This window comes from Canis lupus, chromosome 2 (genome assembly GCF_011100685.1).
Source record: "Canis lupus familiaris isolate Mischka breed German Shepherd chromosome 2, alternate assembly UU_Cfam_GSD_1.0, whole genome shotgun sequence".
Taxonomy (NCBI): domain Eukaryota; kingdom Metazoa; phylum Chordata; class Mammalia; order Carnivora; family Canidae; genus Canis; species Canis lupus.
In genome coordinates this window covers 64961436-64986552 of record NC_049223.1, presented here as the reverse complement: position 1 = coordinate 64986552, position 25117 = coordinate 64961436, and the positions used below count along the sequence as shown (strand labels likewise).

General features: G+C 51.4%; 1 protein-coding gene across 5 annotated transcripts in view; it reads right to left on the bottom strand.

Moving 5' to 3' along the window:
- ZNF423 (zinc finger protein 423) overlaps nucleotides 1-25117 on the bottom strand; it is a 333820-nt gene that overhangs the window by 74266 nt on the left and 234437 nt on the right. The window contains exon 6 of one of the 5 annotated variants that reach the window (XM_038531092.1): nucleotides 12249-12445. The exons of the other annotated variants lie outside the window; for them this stretch is intronic. Within the exon in view, the coding sequence (XP_038387020.1) occupies nucleotides 12342-12445 (104 nt within the window). The 3' untranslated portion in view covers nucleotides 12249-12341. Of the gene's footprint in view, nucleotides 1-12248; nucleotides 12446-25117 lie in introns of those variants that run through there. 5 annotated transcript variants of the gene reach the window in all.

Here is a 25117-nt window from a genome sequence, read left to right as displayed (position 1 = left end):
TACTGTATATACTGCAGGTGTTTAATCATGAGTTCTCCAGAATTTGCCCACTGCTTTCCACCTACACTGCCAGCAGCCCCCATCAGGCCACCATGTTTTCTGCATATGTGACAACAACCCCCTAACCAGCTTCCCATCTTTCAGGGAGTGAGTTTGTCCAGAATAAGCCTTTTCTGGATGCCCAGGAAAAGGGAGTTGCTAAGGGTCAGACTGTTCCATTGGGGGTCACCACAGAGACACTCCAAGACTTGTGGATAATCTAGTGAGACCACAGATAGGAAATGGTCTACACAGAGCATATGCCCAACGAGGGTCAGGTTCAAAAGGTGTGTCTCCCTGGGTGGTGGCAAGTAGAAAGACTGTTGCTTTGGAATCCCACAGTCTTTGGGTACAAATCTCAGCCCTCCACCTTTCAAGCTGTGCAGATGGCTTCTGCGAGGTGACTTTATGAGCCTGTGTCTTCACCAGAAGATGAAAGTAACAGCAAGCTTGTTGACAAATCCTAAAACCTGGATGTGGAGCACCTCCTATGGGTCTCTGGTGACACACAGTAGGTGCCTGATAAGTGGCACCTGCTACCATGGTGATGCTGGCTGTGAAGATTCCCCAGCCCACAGCGTCAAGTGCCCACAGAAAATACCTAGCAGCTTCCATGGGCCACAATCCTGAATTGAAAATGCAAATAAATGAAGAAAAAAAACCAACATGTATTGGGAGCTTACTCTGTGCCAGGCACTGTTGAGGAGCTTGCCATTTCTGAAACTCATTTAACACTAGGAGATCGGAAAACACCCTTATCATCATCCCCATTTTACAGAACAAAAATCTGTGTAGCAAGAGCTTCAGCAACTGCCCAAGGGAACCAGAGCAGAGGGGCAAGCCAGGATCCGAAGCTAGAGTCTATACACGCCGGCCCTCCCCTCTTCCAGAGCTGCCCTGAGCTATGGATTATGGATAATAAGGTAAAATAAGGTAGGAGGCTCCTCATCCCTGCTCCAGAATCTGACAAATATGCTAGGAAGAAAGAACACTCTGAGATGCATTTCAGGCCCTGCCTGGGTGGAAAAAGGACTTCTGATCTGATCTGGCCCTGACCAATGGGACATAAATCACCCAGCCTCAATGTACCTCTGTGCCACGAGGACTCTTTCACGAAGGGCACTGTGTGCTGGGAACTGTGTGTTTTCACCGCTGTTCTCACTTCATCTACACAGCAGCCCTGTGAGATGAGTATTCTTATTCCCATTTTACAGATCAGATGGCTGAGGCCCAGAGAGGTTAAGTGATTCCACTGCGGTCACATAGCATGAGAGAGCTGGGAATCCAAGCCTGTAATGGTGGCAGTAAATCATGCTGAGTGGAGGTTTTTCAGCTATTTCCACCCTCTCTCCTTCCTTCTTCCTCCCCCCAACCCCCTACTGTCTCTCAGCTCATAGGGAGTCAAGAGAGGTGCCTATTAATGAAGAATGAAAGAGTTTGCTACAATTTGCCCCAAAACAGTATGTTTAATTACCACAAACTCTTCCCCAACCAAATCACTTAATTGAATTCAGATAGCATGTTTGATGTTATATATAATATTTTGCAAGTTGGCCCTCTTTGGGGAGCGTATTGATTGAGGAGGAAAACAGATGTTCTGGAAGATGGTTTCAGATCAGGGCTGGACCGGATGGAGGCAGAGTTGAAAGAATTATACGGGTACGTAGACAGTTGTGACACCAGGGGCCATGGGCCAGGGCAGGCTCCATCCTGCTCCTCACCTAAAGGCCACCCGACCCCAGCGCCCATGCCTGACCCCGGCACAGCTGTGTCAAATGGCAGCTTCCAGGGCCACTGTCTCCACCCTCACTCACTCAGGGCTGGGTGGCAAGGGCTGGTGAGAGGCGGGCACGGGGGAGGGACATCTGGCAGAGCAGAGTCTCCTGCAGCCGATGGAGTGAGCACAGGGGGCTAAGAGGATGGATGGACAGACATCCTCCCTGGTCTGAAGGGGGCCTAACTGGCCAGAGTTTTTCTAAGAAAGCCCTGAACATCCTTCCCTATTCACTCATTTTTTATTTATTCAGCAAATCTTTGCTAGGCACCTACTACATCATTCGTGTATTCATTCAATACAATTTACTAAGTACCTGCCCTGTATTTTTTTATTTATTCATTCATTCAAAAAACATGAATCAGAAAGAAACCTGCCAGGTGCAGAACCCCAGGCCTGCATGAGGCCCGCGCACTTGGAGCTCATGGTCCAGCCGGGGAAGGAAGATGTTCACACCTGGGCACAACCTTAGTGAGGCAGGGGGCGTAACACGGCACAGAAAGGGCATGGAGCCCACCGAGTCAGGACAGTGAAGGCAAATGCCCACATGGGGGACGGGTGCCTGGGGCAGATGGAGGAGCATGCCCCAAGGCATGTGCCTGGAAGAGAGGCTGGCATGGCTGGAATGTGGAAGGTGAGGGGCAAATGCTGGAGACAGACGGGGCGGGGGGGGGGGTTAGAGCAGGGCGGAGGGACCTTGTAGACGGCCTCTCCCTGAGGGTGATGGGGAGCCAGTGAGGGCTCTCAATGAGAGAGACACACTCAGAAAGGCACTTTGAGCCCAACAGGTTAGCTAAGGGTGAGGGGAACAGAGTAGGTTCTGGAAAAGCAGGAAGGATGCCAGGTTATACAGTGAGCACTGGGGCTTCAGCAGTGAGGAAGACCCAGCCCCTGCCCATTAAGCATCCACAGGTTACTCCAAGAGTATAGAAGATAGCAGGCACTTGTAATCCTAGGTGACTAGCACCTCGTGGGGAAAGTTGACTTTTGAGTTGGTAATATTATTCCTGTTTTATTTGGTCACTATTTAGTTTGAAATTATAATCAACATTAAAGGGGAGGGTGAATCTTTTGTTCACTCTTCATCCAAAAAGTATTCATTAAGCACCTACTATGTGCCAGGTCCCGTGCGTTCCAGGGAGGAGACAACAGTGTGTAAGCCCAGAGCCCAATAGGACTTTCTAGGGCACTCACCTAGAGCATGCATGTTAGACATGTAACTAAGCCACAAGTTGCCCACTTAAAAGCAGCACCTACTGCGTGTCAAGAGCTATGCAGTGAGCTATGCTGGAGCTGCCACAGACCTGCTGCTGCCTGCAATGTGAGCGTGAGCCTTGCAAATGAGAGCCAGACGCATGATAATGTGGAACCAGAGATGTCACAGCGTTCTGCAGAGGGACATCCAGCCCAGCTGGAGACAAAAGCGGAGGTCATGGGTAAGGTTGCAGGCACTGAAATAGACCCATAGAGCAGGATTTCAACAGGAAGAGCAGGGCGTATAGAGTGAAGGCATTTTACACAGGAGGACCACATGTGCAAAGAATGTGCAAGAACATCTGAGAACAGCAAATCACCTACTTAGGCTGAAGCTTCGGCTGGAAACCACAGGGTCCTAAGGTTGATAAGAAGGCTGGGAACGAGCCTGGACTCATCAGATGGCAGAACAAAATTATATGCTTTGTCCTGTAGCCAATGAGGAGCCAATCAAGTCTAAGTAGTGAAATGGCATGATCAAGCCCTACACACTTCCAGAATGTGAATTACGGCACCTGAGTTGGGGGAGGCTGTTGAGGGGTGGCCAGGGGACAGGCCACTACTACAGCTCAGAGGAATAGGGATGAAAGTGTGGCTGCATGCACATTTGGGGAGAACGCTTGGTGCTGGGGGGCGAGGCAGGAGGGCCTCGGCAGAGCTGTGGGCAGGCCAGAGCCCAGGCATGGTCCTATCTCAACAGTGTCTTACAGAAGATGGTCAGCTCATGTGACCTGGGTAGCTTAAGCTCCCATCTGTTGAGAAGGATATAAAAATGCCTGGTGCATAGTAGGCTCTTTGTAGGGGTGGGAGGGAGAGGGGGAAGGTTTGTTTAACGTGTGGATAGGAAAATGAGTGAAGAAATAGATAGATGGATGCATGGGTTGGTGGGGGGATAAGCAGATGGTGAATAACAGCCATTTGAATATTTGGAGGGATGCACAATGATGTGGACAGAAGGAGGAGTAAGGATGAGAGGACTGATGGAAGGTGGGAGTGAGCAATAGAAGGATACAAGGCTGGAGGAATGGAGGGATGGATGAATGGATACATGGATGGATGGATGGTTGGGTGGGTGGGTAAGTGGATGGATGGTGGATGGATGGATGAGTGGATGGATAAATGAGTAGGTGGGTGGGTGGATGGCTGGATGGCTGGGTGAGTGGATGAGTAGATATGTACTTGAGTGAATAGGTGGGTAGGTGGGTGGGTGGGTGGATGGATGGATGCATGTGTTGGCAATAACTCCCAGCAGAACATGACTAGAGAACGCTGGCAGCCTCCAGGTAGGTAAACATATTCTGGATTGATACTCTTGGCCTTCTCCTTGGCTTACCTCATCACTTCCAACTGAAACCTCTTCTCCCAGCCTTGCCCTTAATATTCAAACAGACCATCTCACGGAAAGGTCTGCAATCAAGAGAGCTGGCTGATTACTAATTCTAGTCTTGCTCTAATTTGCTGTGTGGCCATGATAAGCCACCTCCCCTCTCTGGGCTTCTCTTTGCCATCCAGCACAATGAAGGAACAGGACTAGATCAGGGATGTCTCTGTGCTGTCCATTCCCACACCCTCACCCACACCTTCCTAGCCAAGCTTTCCCCAAGTCTAAGGGTTCATTTGCCAGGTGACCTGTAAGGATGGTGGTTCTATAATTTAGCAAGAATCAGAATCAGCTAGAGGATCTGTGAGAACAGGGACTGCCTGCTGGTCCTCACCCCCAGAGGTTCCGATTCAGTAGGTCAGGTGGGACCAAGCATTTGCACCTCTAAACAATTCCTAGGAGATGAAGATGCTGCTGGTCCTGGGACCCCACTTTGAGAACCGCTGACATCGGGCATCCCGGTCAGCCACTGCTCTGACAGTTTGTGCCCACACCTGCAAGTGTCCCCTTAGTCGGGGGCAGCTCACGCCGTCCCAGAGAGGGGGCCTCCTGGAGCCGCTGAACCCTGCGGGCAGGCAGGGGCAACCCCAGACCTGGCTAGAGGGGACCTTCACACCCCGCAACCAGCCCCGCTCCACGGCCCTGTGTCCACCCTCCCCGCCGTGCGCCCCCGCCCGCTTGCTTCCTCCCGGAGCCTGCGAGAGCACTGTGCCTTCTGCCGCCTGCGCGCCGCCTGCCCCTGCCGCCCTCGGAACAGCTGTGGGCTTAATTATCAAAATAACATTTTAATAGTCTCATAACTGAACTCCCTTCAAAACATGCCAGCGGAGGAGGCGGGAAGGATTCTTTTTAGCACCTCTTCCCGCCCGACTTGCTAATCGGAGGCATTTAAGCTGCCAGGAGGCCCAGATGCCCGGCCCTGCCCACGGAGCGCCTCCTTCCACCCTCCGTGGCCGTGGCTTCCCCGCGAGGAGCGGCCGGACCGAGCCAGAGCCAGGAGTCACCGCGGGGGCCTCACTGCCCCCTCCTCGCAAAAGCAGAAGCCATTCGTTCCCGCAAGCCCCGTCATCGCTCCGGAAAGTGGATCTGCTAAGAGAACTTAGGCAATTCATTTGCGATCACCAGGGGTTTTACTTGCTTTTAACACGTTTTTTTTCCTAATTTAAAAAAAAATTGCTATCACAAGCATTAACTCTGGCTCCCCCTTCCCCTACTACTCCATGTAATAATTCTACAGGGAGTCCTAGCTGGTATTTAGCTCCTGAGTTAAGCTCCACTAAACAAGCCTCGTGCAAAACTAGCTGCACAAATCACAGTGTTTTTCCCTCCCACTCACCGAAGCCCCCTTCACTCTTCCGTTCTTAGAGCGAGCTAACATCGCATTTATCCGGGGCTCGCTCTGCCTGGGCCGTGCGCTAAGTACGGAACATATGTTCTATGTTATTACATCTAATCCTCATTCGGCAGCCCAAGGAGAAAGGCCCGACTGTTTCCAAGATCCCGCTTCACCCGGGAAGAAACTGAAGCCAAGCAGGCTACACCCCCCAAGTGTTACCTACGGGGGGAGCTGAGACAGGCAGACGGGCGGGTGTGTTTTTAGCAAGGGCACTGGCCCACCTTCCTTGGTGTTGCCCCCCCCCCCCCCCCCCGGAGGAAATGGTCCTTTAGGCTACTGCTTCTCAAACTTCAACAAGTATGTGAATCCCCTGGGGCTCTTTTTAAAATGCAGATCCCAGGGGATCCCTGGGTGGCTCAGCGTTTAGCGCCTGCCTTCGGCCCAGAGTGTGATCCTGGAGACCCGGGGTCGAGTCCCATGTTGGGCTCCCTGCATGAGGCCTGCTTCTCCCTCTGCCTGGGTCTCTGCCTCTCTCTCCCTCTCTCTATGTATCTCATGAATAAATAAACAAAATCTTTTTAAAAAAATGCAGATCCTGGGGGTGCCTGGGTGGCTCAGTGTGGTTAAGTGTCCGACCCACGGTTTCGGCTCAGGTCATGATCTCAGGGTCATGGGATTGAGCCTCATGTCTGGGTCACACACCAGGCAGGTCTGCTTGCCACTTTCCCTCTGCCACCCCAGCTGGAGCACTCACTCATGCTCACGCTCTCTCTCTCTCTCTCTCTCATAAATAAATAAAATATTTTTACAAAATAAAATAAAATGCAGATTCTGGGTCAGCAGGACTGGGGTGAGACCTGGTAGTCCGTTATTTCTAGTGCACTCCCAGGGATGGGGATAACTGTCAGTCACTGGACCACAACTTTGAGGGGCAAGGCTCTAGAAGGCATGGCCAGCCCCCCCCAGTATACTTAGATCAGAGAGACCATGTGTGACTCCTGCAGCTCAGTCTCTGGCTGGAGGCCCCGGTTCTCCCCTGGCGTGCTCACCCGCAGCCCAAATAGAGGGATAGGAAGGAAGACTATTCAGACGCCTATATTCCCAGCCTACCTGTTCATTTGGCTTCTCAAACTCCATGCCCAGCCATGCAACAAGAAGTTGCCTTTGCTGTTTGGAGGAAATCGCCAAGACTGAGCAAATCCCTTTGGCCCTCATCAAATTCCCTGCTGCCTCCACTAAGCACCTACTATGTATTAACACAGGCACTGTGGGAATACGCAACAGGACGTGGTACCTGTCCCCAGGCACATGACAAGTGGACAGGAAAGAGTGTTCCCATGTATGGCAGCCCATGGTTCCTCATGGGCTCATGGTGGGACAATGGGGACACAGAGGCAAGAGCAGAAGCTGAGCTGGGCTGGGCACCGTCGTCACCCCGAGCTCTGGGGAATCCAAGTTTCTTTGAGATCAGCCCAAATGCAACTAAATTTACCACCAATAAAAAAGCAGGTCTTCATGCCACCCCCGTACACCGGCTGGGGGCAGGCACTGTGTCCTAGACGTGGGGACTCATTAGCCCACCAAGGTTTGGAAGAAAGGGGCCTGGGCATGGCCCAACCCATCAGAAAATCCATCCTGTTTGAGGATGCCCAGAGACCACACATCTTACTGGCCACAGGCCTGCTCTAGAGGAGTCAAGAGTCTTGAATTCAAGTCCTACCTCTGCCTTTCCAGCCATGTAGCCTCGAGCAAGTCAGGCTTTCTTCTCTGAGCCTGATACCTGCAGCCACGACATGAACATAACAGCAGCAGGTGACTTGATTCACAGGGTCAAACAGAGCAGATGCAGTATATTTACACATTTCATTTTCTATTTTCTTTATTGAAGTAAAAGGCCTTACCCTCATTTTCCAATATAGTTTCATACCATTCAATTAAGTAAATACTTACTAAGCATTTTGTAAGTCCAGAGCAGGGGTGGGACGTGGGGGCTGGCACAGATGAGGAGACAGACAAGACCCTCCGCTCAGAGAATTCATAACTTAGCCAAGAAGGTGTGCTGAATGCACACGGTGTCACAGTGTCAATAAAGACAGAGGACAGACGACAAGGCCATAGTGATGAGGTGTGTCAAAGCACTCAGGGCAGACAGTGAGAGACCCGGGCACAGGCCAGCTGGGAAGAGGGGTACCATGAGCTGTCTCCAGGAACGGGGAAGATTTGTAGAAGAAAAACCATAACCACAGTGATAATAATATCATACCTTTCCCCGTTCATTACTCCTCTGTGCCAACGTTGTTCTAAGCCCATTTGACACTCACGACCACCTAAAGGGGAGGGTCCCACCATCACCACCGTTTCATTGAGGATCAAATGGACACAGAGGATCCGGGAGCTGCTCGTAGTCCCCAGCTCATGGGGAGCGATGCTAGCCCGGAGTCCACATGCTCGACCACTCCATTCTCCTGAGGCCAGGACCCTGGGGAGGCCCGCGGGGGCCACATCTCCCACACACACAGAGAGAGGGAGGGCTGGTACCCCACGTGAGACATCACATGTCGAGAGCGAAGTGGGGTATGGACAGTATTGGAAATATTGGAGAGGTATTGGCAGGCCGGTCCAGTGCACCAGAACTGGCAGTGAGTCAGCGCAGGGGAGCCAAGACCCCAAAAGTACCTGGCGGGCCCAGCAGAAAGCCTTGTCTGTGGCTCCCCAGCAGCCCCTGGCCCTCCTTGCTTGGGGAGGGGGCTCCCCTTGTGCCCTGCCATCCCCCTGCCACTGCATTTTCCCTCCACCATGCAGGTGCCAGAGGCCCCTCTATGGTACAACGACACCTCTGGTGCCCAGAGACCCAGCCCCCAGCTGCCCTGGCCCAAGGCTGGTTCTGAAAGTCTGCGCTCACTTCACAGTAAAGATCTGTCCCTGCTTGGCCTGGGCACCTGCCAGGCACACACACACCGCTGGGGGGCAGAGAGCAGGAGGGGAGAGGGGGCCAACGCCTGCATTTGGAGGCAAGGCCACAGCTCAGGGAGCTTTGGGAAGGCAGGAAGTGCAGAACAGAGTAATAGTATCCCAAAATCCTCGCCTCTCCAGGCAGGCAGGCAAGTGGCCTTCAAGGCCATCCAGGAGGCACTAGTCCCAGCAAACACCCCCAGAGACAGGACAGAGTCTGAATCTTTGTCCTAACACGGCCCCCTGCTCGGGACCCCTTGGGCAATGAGCTCTTCCATCCCAGGGGCAGCCCCGCTCCGCCCTCCTCGGTCAGCCCCACAGAGGCTCCCCCATCCCGCGGCTTCCAGCTGGGGAAGGGCCTCCTTCCACTTGTTACGGATCCTCATTTCTTTCACTTCTTACAACTGCACTTTTCAGAACAGGATATTAAGGGCAGAGAAACCAAGGGCTTTCGGGGTTTTTAGTCTCCGCTCCAGGGAAAAACAGACACTCATCCCTGTCTGAAATTGCTTCACTCTGCGAGCTTGTGGGCCGCAGGAGCCCTCCCGCCACAGACGAGCAGAAAATAGAGTTTGTTTCTCTATCTCCCAGCCCCCCTGCCCCTGCCTCTCGCTGGCTCTCCCTCCTCCTCCCTCTTCTCTGCCTGGCGCACGGCTGGAGGCTGGGGCCTCGTGGTGCCATGTGGCTGTCTGGTGCTGGGGAGCAGGGCACGCACCCCCAGAGCGCACAGCCCTAGCAAAGGAGGAGCAGCAGAAACCCTTCCTGCCGCCTGCCATGCCCCCTGGACCATGTGGCCTTCAAATAACCCTGGACGGAGGCCCTTCTCGGGAAAGCAGACCCAAGGACCTTTTGTTCCCTGAAATATTCAGGTTTTCAGGTCATTCCCTGGTCTTGCCAGCAATGCAGTGTGCTCCTGGCTTGAAACAAAATGCTCTGGTGTTCAAATATTCATTTGGTTTTGGTTAGGACTCCAGTGAGGCGTGTGCATGGGTAGAAACAAGCACACCCCGTTTTCCCCTCTTCCTCTGCTCACTGGCATACCTGCCAGGTTCCACCTTGAGTTTTGCAACATTTCTTTTTAGATTCCTTGATGGCTCCCCAGAATGCAGAGAGCCAGAGACAAACACACAAGGATGGATTCAACTAGTTGTTGCCTCTCCAAGGGAAAGAGGAGAGATCAGTGATGTTTTCTTGGAAGTTAATTCAACCCAAAGCTGGGCATCAGGTATATTCCATCCATGCAGTTCCTCCCTGTCCCCTCTTACCCACAGCCCCACCCCTGCATCAGCAAAAAGCCTGCCCACCTTCCAGACGGCCAGGTGCACACATGCCCTCTGACCAGGCCCCACTGGGGAGGACCCCTCTTGGGCCACCTGGACCAGACTGGGGCCCTCAGGATGCTTTAATTATCCATCACTCCACCTCCTTTCCCTTCGCTCCTCTGTCCCCATCATACAAACCTGTCAAGCGTCCACCCCGAGGACTGGAGAAATCAGCTACCTACTGGCCCTGGTCTTTAACTAAAGGCTCAAGCTCAATTATCCCGCAGACCTTGGGGATCTGAAGAGTGGTGGCTGGAGGAAGGGCTGTCAGTGGGTGTGGGAGGAGGGGAAGGAAGGGTCAGGCATGCTGAGCATGCTTCCATGCCCTTTCCAGGAGGAGCTGGGGAAACTGAGGCTGGAAAATAAATAATGGAATGCATGGCGGCGGCTGCAGCAGTGGCAGCGGGGAGGTGGAGAATCCAGCTAGCCTCACTCCATCCCTCCTCAGGGGGCTGCCATGAAGTGTTCCAAGTAGTCTGAGGGGAGAAAAGATAGACACCCTAGGGGGTTAGTCCTGGGAAGCAAGAGGACCTCTGCCATAGGAGGATACAGGTAGACGCTGACCACTGTAGAAACTCGCAGAGACATTCAGGCCCAACACCTCCTCCTGCCTGGCACATATTTGGCCAGCGGGGACATACATCTCCTTTTTGACATGTGACTTAAAGGGGGTGTCAGCCCCTCAGCCCCTGCTGCCACCATGGACCCCCTCTCTTGCCAGGATAACAGCAAGTGGCTACCCACTGGACTCTGAGCTTCCACTCTGCTCCCCGATGGTGTCACAGCCACCTGGCAGCCAGGCCAATATTTCTTCAAGCTTCAAATAGGATAATGTCCCTGGCGGCCTAAAGCTCCACACTGGTTTCTTATTGCAGAGAATAAAATCCCAGTCCTTGACCGCACCCTGCAAGGCCAGACACGGCCCAGCCTCTCTCACTTCACTGGAGCCACGGTCCTGGTTCCTTCCCACACCCCAGCCCCACACACCTGCTTTCAGCCCCCAGAAGACGGCTGTGGCATTTCCAGCCTCAATGCACATGCTCTGTCCCAGCCTCGTCACAGGCCTGGCTCCTTCTCAGCCTTTAAAGCTCAGCTTAACCAGCATCCTCCCCACTTTCCTCTGTCCTCACACGAGTAACACATCTCTCCATCTGTAATAACACAGTGGCTTGTCCACCTGTTTCGTCTTGGCTTCCCCGTCCAGACATCAGCTACATGAACGACGGAGAAACACATTCGCTCAGATATTCACTCACCAGCGCCCAGCACAGTGCCTGGAGCAGAGCACTCTCAGTACGGACGTTTGTTGAATGAATTAAAGAACACCCGGCTGCCAGTCAGCTCAAAAGCAGAACTCCCCTATAGTCAGAGATGAAGACAGGAGGGCTCTGAACACTCAAGACCAGGAAAAGCAAATACTCTTCCAACCTGCAACGCATTATCAAGCTTTCCTGCTCCGTCTTAATTCCTGATCACATCCGGAGTCAGATATCGAAGAAGCCAGAGAGGCAAATGCTGCATCGCGCCCCCGAGAAAGCCCCTGAGGGTCTGTGTTCCAGGGCAGAAAAGTTTCACTTTCATAAAACGTAATGAAATCTTGCTTCCACCGAGCAGGCGGCGGAGAACACACTCCGAGAGCCCACGGGCGCCCTGGCTGCCGACGCTGCGCAAACGCAGGCTGTGACCAGCATACAGGAGCCCGCAGGACGCTCCAGGCGGAGGGCCTGACGCCGGGCCTGGCCGCCACGCGTGCCAAGAAAGGGCAGATTTATACCCCGGCCGTGAGATTTATAACAATAAATGATTCCCCCGATTGCCACAGCCCACAGCAGTCCTCCTAAAGATCTGTGGACAAAAAGCAGACACGCACACAACCAAAACACACACAAACAAACAAAACAAAACAAAACAAGAGGGAAGAGCGGCGGTCTGTGCCTCTGGCCCCACCGATGTGGGCTTACCCATTACTCTAATGTAATCAGAAGAACATTAAACATTTCTAAAGTCTCCTCTCTTTTCCATGGCTGATTAAGCAGTTGGGAGCAGAGAGTTTACCGTGAAAAAAGCAAACAATTATGTGCTATCCGAGGTAAACATTACCTTAGGAATGGAAGCTGAGATGCACAGCTCCATTGTCAGTAGGGATTATCATTATAATACTTAAAATAACATTTATAACACTTACTGAAATTACACGAATGAAGTCTGCCGAGACACGGAAATGAAATCAGCTCAATGTGTTTTTATAAGAATACTGAAATCTCTGTCCCTTGGAGGGAAGTTCTAGGCATTAGCAGTTTTTGCTGGGCCTCCATTAGCTGGTAAAATTTGAATACTGTTTCTTAGGTGAGCTCTAATCTTCTTTGAATCCTCCCAACACATTTTATCTGTAAAAAATTGTAGTTAAAAATTTAGTTTGATGGAATGATATTTAAGTGCTTTTCCTCATCTAACTCCCTGAAAGCACCCCAGAGAATCTCCCTGTAATTTGTTCAAACGAAATAATATTTTCGTTTCCCCGTTTCTCTTTGTTGTCTTGTGTGATGAAAAGTAACATTTCTTTTCTTTCAATCCTATTAAGCGCGGCTCGAGGAATGCCAGCCACTCAATCCAAATGCAATCTGGCAGACAGGCACTCAGCTTAAAAAACGGGGCCTGCCAAACCAGGTTTCCGTCAGGAGCTGACATGTCACCGGGCGTGGGTTCCCAGCAACATTTCCTGGGCAGTAACGGGGAAGCAAGCCGGGCAGGTTGGTTCCCTCCGGGTAGGTTGGTCCCCGCTCTCGTGCTTTCTTTGTCAGCTGACACACTGGGGTTCTCAGCTCCAGTACTTGGGCATTCCTATATACTCCGACTCCCCGCGCTCCTACGTCCTCCTGGGCCTGCCTGACACCTATACTCAACTACGGACGCGGGTAACTGGCCTGTTTTCCAAACCCAGGACTTGCCCACCTGAACAGGCCTCTCCAGGCAGGAAGGGACACGGCAAGATCCTGATCTATTGCCTTCCTCTACCTGCTGGGGCTCCTTTTCGCCTCTTATCCTGCACGACTTCCCTCCCCAGTGCAGCCTTCGACGAAAGCAGCTTTGCAGTACACAAATTCCAACTTCGCTCTCCAAAACCTATTACCAAATGTCACCTCCTCTCTGAAGCCCTCCCAGCAACCCAAGGCATCCGAGCTCCAGTGCGGAAAGTGAGGGAAAGTTGGGGCAGAGTCCAGAAGAAGGGAGAATATATAGTCTTCTATGTTATTTGAATCTTTTCTCCATGTCAGAGAATGATTTTCTGATTTAAAAAATCATGAAATCCAGGGGTACCTGGGTGGCTCAGTCAGTGAAGCATCTGCCTTCGGCTCAGGTCAGGATCCTAGGGTCTTGGGATTGAGCCCCACATCAGGCTCCCTGCTCAGCAGGGAGTCTGCTTTTCCCTCTGTTTATGCTTGTGTGCTGTCTTTCTTTCTCAAATAAATAAATAAAATCTAGGGACGCCCGGGTGGCTCAGTGGTTTGGCGCCTGCCTTCAGCTCAGGGCATGATCCTGGAAACCCAGGATCAAGTCCCACATCGGGCTCCCTGCATGGAGCCTGCTTCTCCCTCTGTCTTTCTCTGTCTCTCTGTCTCTGTCTCTCTCTCTCTCTGTCTCTCATGAATAAATAAAATCTTAAAAAAAAATAAGTAAATAAATAAATGAAATCTTTAAAAAATAGCGAAGTCCGTTTATGTTGATAAAAAAGACATAGTAGCACCATTTGAATTTCTATATTAATTCAGTGAAATGAATGCCATCCCAAAGACCAATCGCCATCACTAATTATCAGTCTTATCAAACAACTTTCTCTATCTAGATCTATATTGAATGTCTTGCCAACATTCAGCTATCAATTTACTGTATAATGAGCAATCCTCTGAAGAGGAAATGCTCTTAGTGTCCTGCTCAAAACTAAGCTCTTACTTCTTCTTTCTAACCTTGGCTAACTAAAAAACAGAAAGGCCAGCCAAGAGGTATAACAACAGGACTCCAGAGGCCATCCTGGGGCTATAATCTCAGGCAACAGCAAAGGAAAAGTACCCTTAGGGCCTTGCTGGCCTGATTGTGACAAACTCTTGTCTTTGGGACATGCTGGCCTACCCCAGATGACAGGTTTTCTTATTTCCTGGATGTTCCCCTCTTTGGAGGAAAGAATAGCTACAACAGCATGGCCAGGTCTACTGACAGCATACTCATATCGGGTTCTTCACATAAAGCTGCTACTTGATACCAGAAAAACATGCTGTGATTAGCCAATCACTCCATAAGTGGAGGAAAAAGCCACAATGGCAACAGCATTTCCATTCTGTACAAAATGTCAATGGATTCAAAAGTATTTGAAAACAATTATACTTAGGCACAGAAACATTTACACCTCTCGATTTTATTCTAATGACATAATTTTCTTTGCAAATACATTAGCCACCTACAAAAGTGCTCACACACTGTTATTCATTGCACGCGCACACACACACACACACACACACACACAACCATCATCCAGCTCAACTGTCCACTGCCCAGAGAGTAAGGCACTCAGGAGTGGAGAACGCACCGAGTCTACACCCCGAGCACCAAGCATAGTGTGACACCGCACCAGTGAATAATCAGTAACATATACTGGTCATGTTTAGGCCATTTGTCCCATCACCATGTAGAGCAATGCTGGAAACGGCAACAATCTGCCCAGAAGTGAACAATCCAAATGATCTCCACTACTTTGTTTTCTAAGTTAAAAGAAAACTGAGTTCCCTTAAGTTATAAACCGGAGTCGCGGGCAGGAGGAAGTTAGAGCCCGAGGTGCTAAGGAACCGTGTCCGTCACAGACCTGGCTCGTTCACAGAGCAGACACACGGCCTAGAAATAAACTGGAATGAACTCAGATGCCCACAGGCATTGTCTTCCAGGCTCAAAAAGTCCCTTTCTTTGATGCCGGTTTGTAGGTACCAACACTCACATCATGCTCAGCGGAGGAAGGCAGAGGAAGGCAGACCTCTCCCTCGCCAGCCAGGGAAACGGGGTCAGAGGAGCCGGAGCCAGAGGGCAAGAGGCCTCGCTGCCCATTTCAGATAACAAAGGAGACGCCTCCCCCCGCAGCCCCTGTGTCCCTTAGCAGCCAACCGAGGGCACGCACAGAACAAAGTCTGTCAATGCCATTTTAGGACCGGGCCTCTACTGTAGAAGGAACTTGGGGTGGCCACTAGCTCACATCAGCCTGGGGCATCCTTTGCATTGTCCTAAAATTCTATCTTTCAAGTTTGACAGAGAGCTGCTCACCTTTGGTTTTCGGAGACTTTTCCGACAAGACCCACCTCATTCCATGCAACGGCTGGGATTTGCTTGGGGCCGCCATGACAAAATGCCACAGACTGAGCAGCTTACACGCAGGAATCTAGTTTCTCACAGTTCTGGAAGCCATGAGTTTTAGATCAAGGTGTCAGCAGCATCAGTTTCTTCTGAGGCTTCCCTCCCTGACAGGCAGATAGTCTGCCTCTCACCCTGTCCTCACATGGGCCTTCTTCTGTGTGTGCATCCTACTTGGGGTCTCCGTGTGTCTAAATTTCCTCTTCTTATAAGGACACCAGTCATGATGAATTAGGGCCCCCATCCTAATGGCCTCATTTTAACTCACTTGCCTCTATTTAAAAAAAAAAAAAAAGGCCCTGCCTCCAAATACAGTCACATTCTCAGGTCCTGGAGGTTGGGGCTTCAACATACAAATTTGGGGGAGATGCGTTCAGGTGTCTGGCATTCCAGAAGGAAGGAGCTCATCTGTCTCATCCATGTCAGGCCCTCCCCACCCCACCATTATCATTTGGTTAGTGGTGTGTCCCTTCCCCAGGCCTGTCTGGGCGCTGGCATGCTTTTCTCAAGGTGGGTGACGTGGTTCCAGGGAAGGATGACACACTAGCTATTGTTCCCCCACCCACCCATTTCCAAACTACCTTCTGGCTCTGGTGGACGAGACTCGGAGATAACCTCACCCCATCCTCTAACCTCACCCCATCCTCTCCCTGGAACCCCTCAGGATGACAGGGCCCAAGTGGAAGACTCAGTGTAGAAATAGTCTGATTACGATCCAAAAGGCCAGAACCCCGCGTGCCCCCCAGACCACCGACAAGGGATGGGGTGGGAGGTCCCTCAGGACACAGGCAGTACAGCTCGGCCTCTCGGCCTCCACACGAGTAGCGGCCAGACCCTTCCCTCCCACTCCCAGTTTCCCCCACGTCTCACAGCCTTCAGACTCACGAACCCACTACCAGCCCATCGCCCGGAACAGCCAGCCATGGCTGCAGAGTGCTGGGGGTGGGGGAAGAATTTGTTGTTGTTGTTGTTGTTTTTTAGTTGAATGCGTTTTTAAAAATCTATTCACGTGTGAAGTGCAGCCTGCCTCTGCCACAGAGGGCATGCTTTGCAATCTGAATCGGCAAATTTGTTAACTGACTGTTGAGCCTAATGTTATATCACTATTCTGCTTCTCGTTAGCAACACAAATTACGGGCAATTAGCCGGCTGACTGTTCAAAGGCAGTTCAATTTCATGTATAAAGAGAACTATATAATGCTTAATGTATCTATCAAATGTAATAGCCCAAACAAAATTAATGATATGAATACAATGAGTGCTTATATGGGATAATTACAAGGTGTCCATCACGAGACGCGTGCCATGGAGTCAGACACACAATTCAGGCAAACAGTCACCAAAGTTGTCGAGGCTGGCCCAGGCTATTTGGAGAGAAAAGTCACCGCGAAGCAGAGCGCGGCTCAGCCTCTCCCAGCGACAGGCGACAGGCGGCAAAGGCAGGCTGCCGCGGTGCCTGAGCAGCACAAGCTGTGGCTTTCGAGCCCCGGGCGGAGGGGGCTGCACACAAGTCCCCGAGACTCCACTTCCTCGTCTGTGAAATGGGAACAGCAGCACCTACGTCCCAGGGCCTAACGCGGCACAACAGGAGCGCGCCAGCCACCAAGGGCTCTGCAGACTCTGCCGGCCTCGCCCGGAGGAAGGCGGCGATGCTGCTGAAGTTCCTCCGATTACATAAGAATTTCCAAGGTGAGGCCCCGCAGACCTCTTCCCGCCCGCGTCGCTGACGGAGTCGCGTGGCATGATACAAACGACACTTCGATTTAATTACCACCTTTTTTTTTTTTTTCCCCTCTCCTCCGGTAACTAAACATTTTCCTCTGCTCGGTATCCCTGGAATGGCAGGGCCATTCCCAGTGTATTACTTGCATATCTATAATTAAATAATTAAGAATTGTTCAAGCCCTTCCAAACACAACAAAAGGCGATGATTATTTTAAACCCACTTTAGGAAAAGTCAAGCCCCTATCAGCTCCATTTTTTGCTAATAGTTATGCAAGGCTGCACCGGCAGCATTCCCTCTTGCATGCCAGCACACCAATAAATTAAGATATTCCTGGCCGCATCTGCACGAGGGAAATTAGAGCATTACCTGGTCCCCGCCAGTGTGCCAGCTCCGAGCGGCAGGCGCAGCCCACGCTGGGCGACCAGCTGTCTGTGAATGGTGTGTGTGGATCACAGCTCAGAGCCAGGGGATCTCTTAGGAGGCCTGCTCTAATATCACAACTGCCTCGCCGCAGGACTGTTCCCTTCACAGCACAGTATTCAAACACTCTTCCGCCTCTTTCTTTCCGGCTCCGGACCAGGGAGAACCAGGACGTGGGGCCTCCGAGCTGCTCCCCGACGCTGAAACGTGCTTTGGCTGAGTTTCCCTGCTCGCCCTGAGTCCTGACCGGCGAGGACAGCAGTGAGGCACTTTTGTTTTCTGAAACCCCAGCCCCAGCTGCCCAGGAGGAGGGGCGACCTCATTCCTGGTGGGTATACCATCCCTGGGCCGGGCACCTCTGGCTCGATGGGGACAAGTGGCCATTGCAGAGGTGTAGATGCCAAAATGAATACGAGATCCTTTACACAAGCATGAACCGACTATCCCAAAAGAAGGCAAAGACCTATTTCCCCAGAAACGGATCCGTGTGTGTATGGGGGTGCGTGTGTCTCGGGGGACAATATGCAGTGTCTGTTGTGTTCCTTGAAGTCTGAATCCCCCTCCCCCACAGGGCTTCCGAGACCCTGACCATGACAGGCCCTGGAAATGGTCCCTGGCCAAACAAAAGCAAAGCCTAGAGTGCCGCGGGCCTTGAGTTTGGCAAACGAGCGAGGCCTCCAGGACGCACCCTCTTTGGCAAACAGTGCCCAAGGCGCTGCAGGCCTAGACCAGAGCTGGAGCTTGGCTGCCCAGAAGAGCCAGCTTACAAGCAACGGGGGAGCAATGGGGGTCTTACAACTGTGTAGGTAAGGGGTTGTGGGGATGGACAGAAGGAGCTGTGGTAGGAGCAGCCGCCGAGGTAGAGGACTGCGATGTGGGTCTTTGACACTGGACCATGGAGGAAGGTAAAGACATTTTCCAGCCACCAATTTGGGGGTAGTCAGTTATGCATGAGGACAAGTGTGCAGAGAATGCTCAACAGGGTCCAGTGGCCTAGAAAGACCCTGAAAGCCATCAGCTTCCAAAATCAGGAGTTGCTGGTGACCCTAGCAAGAAGAGTTTCAAGGAGCATCATGCTCTTTTTAATACCTCCGAGTTTTTGTTGTGTCCACCATCTAGAATTATCTTTCTCTTTTCCTTCTAATGAACTCCTAGTCATCCTTCAGAGGCCCAGCTCAAATGCCTTTCCACTTTCAAACCCCCACTGACTACTCTTTAGCCTCGCGTATCTACCTTCATATAACCAGGATGGGCGATCACTCCCTGTACTACTTAGGAACGATCTGTACTACTTAGGAACTGGGCGATCTACTACTTAGGATCTTAGGGCGATCTGTACTACTTAGGAACTTGCACATCAGCAAGTCTACCTTCCCATCAGACTGGGGAAGGGGGCTTTTGAGTGGGGGCTTTGTTTGCCTCAGTTAGGGATCCCTAATACTCAATGCAAAGCCTGGTATTGAGATGGCCATAAAGACTGGAAGGCGTAGGGAGACTCTCTGCTGAGTCTGGGGCAGAGTCTGAGAGCTATGGATCTTCCCTGTGGCAGAGGGGATTAATTCAAGAGGCTGTGCCTGGGGTCAACTCTGCAAACCAAAGAGGTGGTCGTGGGGGTCCTGCATGTTCTACTTGTACTCAGTGCACCACTTCCTACCCTGGGCACACCTGGGGCCTTTGCACAGGTGGGTGGCAGCCAGCTCTGATCTTATACATGCAGAGGCTAAACCCCATCCCCAAAGGACAGAGCTCCCTTAGGGTTCCATGAGGGCCTCGCAAAGTGGAAACTAGATTCTTCTCCCCTTCTCTCCATCTGGGCACCAGCTATAAACTGTGCTACATACCCTTCTTTATGAGCAGGTTAAATGCCACCCAAGCTGGCCTCATCAGTCCCCAAACATGCTATATCCTTCCTGGTGTCTTTTTGGACTACTCCATTCTCCATATCCTCTGTCCTGATGACAAAGTATACTCCAGCATTTAAGCATAAATTTTTTTTTTAAGATTTTATTTATTCATGAGAGACAGAGAGAGAGAGAGAGAGAGAGAGAGAGGCAGAGACACAGGCAGAGGGAGAAGCAGGCTCCATGCAGGGAGCCAGACGCCGGACTGGATCCCTGGTCTCCAGGATCAGGCCCTGGGCTAAAAGCAGCGCTAAACTGCTGAGCCACCCGGGCTTCCCCATAAATTGTTTTTATTTTTATTTATTTTCTAAAAAATATTTTTATTTATTTATTTATTCAGAGGAGAGAGAGAGAGAGGCAGAGACACAGGCAGAGAGAGGGAGAAGCAGGCTCCACGCTGGGAGCCCAACACGGGACTCGATCCTGGGTCTCCAGGATCACACACGGGGCTGCAGGCGGCGCTAAACCGCTGTGCCACCGGGGCTGCCCCATACGTTGTTTTTAATATGAGGTGTTTTCTGTAGCCACATTTGCCTGTCAAATACACGGAAAGCTCTTAGTGGGCAGAAACAAATCCTACACCTTTCCGATATCTTCCTTGATCCAGAGCAGAGTACGAGAGCTCAGTAAGTCTATTTGACAGACAAGGGCGGGAAAAGCACCAATTCACCATCCGTGGCAGACATTGCCAATCAAGCACCTATCTGCTAGCTCTGTGATGGATGATTCACTCATGGAACCTGATGGCTCCTGCCAGTCATATTTGGTGGCTGCTCCCCACCGGGGAGATGAAGTAGCTGGGAAATGCAAGAGTTCCAGGAGGCCCCGAGACGGGGAGGCTCAGAGCAGCAGTGCACTTGGACAGGGCCCCCTCCTGAGACTCTCCCCAGCCCTCTGCTGTGGAAAGCTGAAGAGGTCACAGAGACGCAGGAGAGACAAAGAGAAGAACCACCATCCCCATTCTGTGTTTTGGCACAGAGTCACGGCAACCCCTCTTCCCACTCACCGCTCCAGTCACCAGCAGCTCAAAGTCCAGAGCCAAGGGGGGAAACCCACCGCCCTATGACGTGCCTTTCTCCGGGCTTCTGGCTGCCTACCCAGCCAAAACCAGACAAAGGGCTAAGACGGAAGGTGGGCAGCTCTGACGCAGTTCATTGGCTGCTTTTAATATTCCTTTATAAACATTCTTTCTTCCTCCTTTGCTACTTGCTCTTCTCCGGGCTAAGAAACGTAGCTCAAGACCTGATCGGGGTATCACTTTTCAAATGCCCAAATCCCTGTAAAGGTTTAGTGTCTGGCTGTGTGCATTTTGCTCAGTATTAACATGTTCAATGGAGTACTTTGATTTTTTTTTTATCTAGACGCCAGAAGCTGGTGAATATATGCTTCATAGCTTCAGATAAACCTTTTGTTCTTCTGGGGCTGATCAGCTGGTAGAGCAGCGAGAGGGAGAAGGGGAGGGGAATTCACAGGGGCTCAGCGGTTTCAAAAAGTCAAATTACCTCTGAGCCATAGCAAGGCTGATAATTTAAATGAAAAAATATATATACAGGCTGCAGCACACAACACCGTCTCTGGTAGGACTTTTAATGAAGCCCCAGTTGTGATGACACTGAAGCCGGAACGCTACAGTGGGATAATTACTTGGCTCCCACACAGCTGAGTTCCATAGATGCATTATTAACGGCACATTCCTCGCCATAACGAGAGCTGAACAGAGGTAAGCTCCGCAGACCTGGGCGTCCGCCATTAGCGGCCTGGTGCAAACACAAATGAGTGTTTTCACAAAAGCATGCAAAGGTTGTGAAATTCCAATGAATCCAGTGCTGGGAGATGGGGATGGGGATGGGGTGGGGGGGAGGGGAAGGGAGGACCGGGTATAATAGAAATATAAATATATAGTGATACACACACACACACACACACACACACACACATATTTGGTCCACGCAGACGTGGCTGGAGATGTCACCTTTCCCTGCACTATGTACTTGGAATAAAGCAACCTGGGAAATTATAGAGTCAGAACACATTGATTTTCCCGCAACAGATCCAGGCGGCAGCCCTGATGAAGAATTACAGAGGAAATGCAATAACCTAATTCTCCTCCAACCTGGCCCTGCCGCGCCCGCAGCCCCGAGCTTACCTGGCTGGGGCCACGGGGCAGCGCCTCCTGACCTGGGCGCGCTGCACAGCTGGGCTCCCGTTTGGCGCTGCCAGGCTGCCCCCTGCCCACCGTCTCCCTTCCCAACCCTAGTTCCACTCCTGAGCCCCAGCACTCGCTCAGGCCACATTTTCAGGGCATGCAGGGATCGCCAGCTGCCTCAGAGTCCAAGGGTCTTCTGGAAAGGGGTAAGCCACAGAGATGGGTATTCTTGCTCCCAACTCACCCCAATTAAAGCCTGGGACAAAGACACACATAGCATCGTGATGCGGGGTCAGAGGAAGCCCATGCACGGCTCATACAGAGGCTCCAGAGCACTGGGGTGACTTGGAGGAGACGGGTGGGAAGCCAGTGCCCCGGCCCTGTGCTTCCCCTGGAAGCGTCTGTTTCAAGGTGACCCTGTTTCGCGAGTTAGCCCCAGCGTCCCCCGCCTGCTCACAGAACCAGGGGCCTCCCAGTAATTAACACCCGTACTTGATGAGGTCCAGCTGGCAAACTGAAGCGATGCCAGCATCCTCCACTCGACAACCTGGGCTTCTGCAGCCGGGCCCCAGCGAGGGCCCCTCCCTCCACGGCCACTCTGGCCCCCTGTCCCTGGAGGAGAAGGCGAAAGTCACCCATCTAGCATGGATGTTCAATAAGAAGTGCTTTAGAACAGTGAAACGCTAAACACTCCAACGGGGAATTTAAACTGTGGCACTTCGAGAATGAAACAGCAAGCAGCCACTAATAATGATGGTGCAGACGTGTGTATGTGTTGTACGTGTTGACACGAGAGGCGGTCACCCTATACTGCTGGGGGGGAAAGGTCACAAAATAGTAATGGATATTATAACTCCACTTAAAACTAAACACTTGTGTATGAAAGAGTACACAGAGGTTCCATTTGTACGAAGGAACAAAAACAGGCACCACTGTCTTGGCCGTCGGAAGTCAAGATCACGGTTCCTCTGGGGTGGGACTAGAAGGGGGTACGAGGTATTCCCCTGGGGTGCAGGTAAGGCCGCATCATGATCCAGCACTATCTGCACTGGTTCAGTGTGGGAAAACTCAGTGAGCTTATGCTCATGGCTTTTGAGCTTTTCTGTATGTAAGTTATGCATCAATAACAAGTCATTACATATTTATTGACATGTGTACTTTTCTGTATAAATATCAAACTTCAATAAAATGTTTTTTAAACCTGTGTTTACAGGTGTATGAACACACAGAGTCAGGTAAGGTAAACACCAAATTGTTAACAGCAGTTTTCCCCAGGAGATGAGATTAAGGGTGATTTCTATCTGTTCTTTTTATGTATCAGCATTTTTTTTTTCTTGTAAGGAAAATACATTAAGTTAAAAAAAATAAAAAAGATATTTTTAAACAGAGAGGGGCAACCTGCCTGAAATTATAAGGAACACGACCAATTAGCAAGATGAATAATAGCACCCACCACCACCCACCACCACATCATCATCTATTCAACAAATAAAAGCGCTCAAATGCAGTTTGGGACCTGCCTCTGCCCGAGCCTTCTGGATGCGGGCTCTCCTAGAAAAAAACAGAGACAGAAACCTTCAGCAGAAGTCCCTAGTGGAGTGAATTGTTTTTCCCAGGCCTGGTCCAGGAGCAGTGTGAACCAAAACCTAAATAAACAGCTCTGTGTGGCCGTTCATCACTGCAAAGCTGAGAGCGGTCCCCCACACGGGCCGGGAGCTGGCCACGTGCACTCAGAGAATAGTTAGACAAAAGAAAAGCACGCGGGAAGTTCCGACCCACGCGCAGAGTGTGTTATTCCCCCGCTGACCTTAGCCAGAGCCCACCGGCCCCTGGCAGGCACCTCTTCTCCCCCACACCCCTCCTTGCTCATTTCTGACCACTTTCTAACACATCTATCTTAACCCCCCCCCAATTCCCCACTTGGCGCACTTTCCCACGGGTGCTCAAAACACAGGTGAGAAGAAATAGAAGGTAAGCAAGATGTCAGTGTAGAAACAGCTTGAGGGGAAGAAGTCGGTCATCCAGGCGGATTATTCATCTGCCCCCAATCCAAACCGATATCCTTTAAATACCTAATCAAGATTTATTTAGAGGAGACAGGAGGGCTGACAGGGGAGGTGGGGGGCAGCGAGTAGAAGGGGGGGACCCCTGGTGGCGGCTGCAGCTAGTCTGAATCTGTCCCTAGCAATCCCGTTCTGACCCCAGACTCTTCCTCACACAGCAGAACTAAAGCTCTGCGGTCCACTGGCACCCCCCGACACACACACACACCTTAGAGGGTGTCCCTCAGGTTTGGACCGAGCCCTTGCTGGGACCCTGTGGGGACCCTCTTTCCAGAAGTCTCGCCTAGAGTTGCTTCCTGTGGGATTGTAGCACCTCCCAAAGGTTTGCTCCCAAATTCAGCCAAGTCACTGTCCCTCTGCACTCTGGCTTCTCCGGAAAGTGGAAAACTTCCATCAGAAGCCTGTTTCAAGGAGGGGGGGATGGCCTTGGCTCTCCAAGAAGCCACGAGACCACGCGTCTAGAAGTGTGTGGCATCTAGAAGGTCACTTCCTTTTGGAAAGGGGACAGAGATTATTTTAGAAAAGCACAAGGGAAAAAATTCCTTCCCACCAAAGGGGAGACCAAGCACTTTGCCAGGGGCTTAGGGGCAGCAGTTTCTATCTGTGGTGCTCTCCCAGGTCCCTGCTGGAGGAGTGGTGAGCTCATCGCCAGACCAGCCGAGGAAGGCCTCCCAACAGTGCCCGAGGGGCCCCAAGACGCAGCTTCCCACACCCTTGCAGGAGATCCCTAGGAAATGTTGTCCTAGATTATGGAGGATGGGCCAACCCAGCAGAATAGAACCCAAAACAAAACCACTAGCAGGCAAGGCCCCTCAGCTGGGGGTAGGGGGTCTTCAGACAGAGGCCCTGGTCTGGTCTCCTCCGGACATGAGAAAGGGATGTCTCTGGATTAAGAACCAAACGAAACAAACTTCCTCTTACAGATTGCTCTGGGTGTTCTGAGACCAGGGTCCAGTTGTCTCTCTCTTTATTAAAAATTCCACACTTCCCTTCCCTTTGGAGCCTTTTTCCTACCTCTCCTCTCCTCATCTTTCATCAGAAAGTTTAGTGGAAAGAACTGGCCACACACCAGCACAGCCAGCAATCTCTGTGCTGGAGACCCTCGAGTCCCTCCCAACGAAGAGGCCAGTTGTTCTAGAGAGGGGATGCTCCTCTCTCTTTCTCTCTCTCTCTCTCTCTCTCACACACACACACACACACAGATTCAGAAACACACAGGCACATAGCAGAAGGGGCTACCTGCCCCTCACACTCACACACACATGCAAAATACAGAGACATACACAGACACGCACATAGCAGAGAAATAGCCTCCTAGAGCCAAATACATAGACTCAAACAAATATACAAGGGCTGCAAACACACCCAGACCCCAAACACGGAAACAAACCCACAACTGTCAAATGCACTGA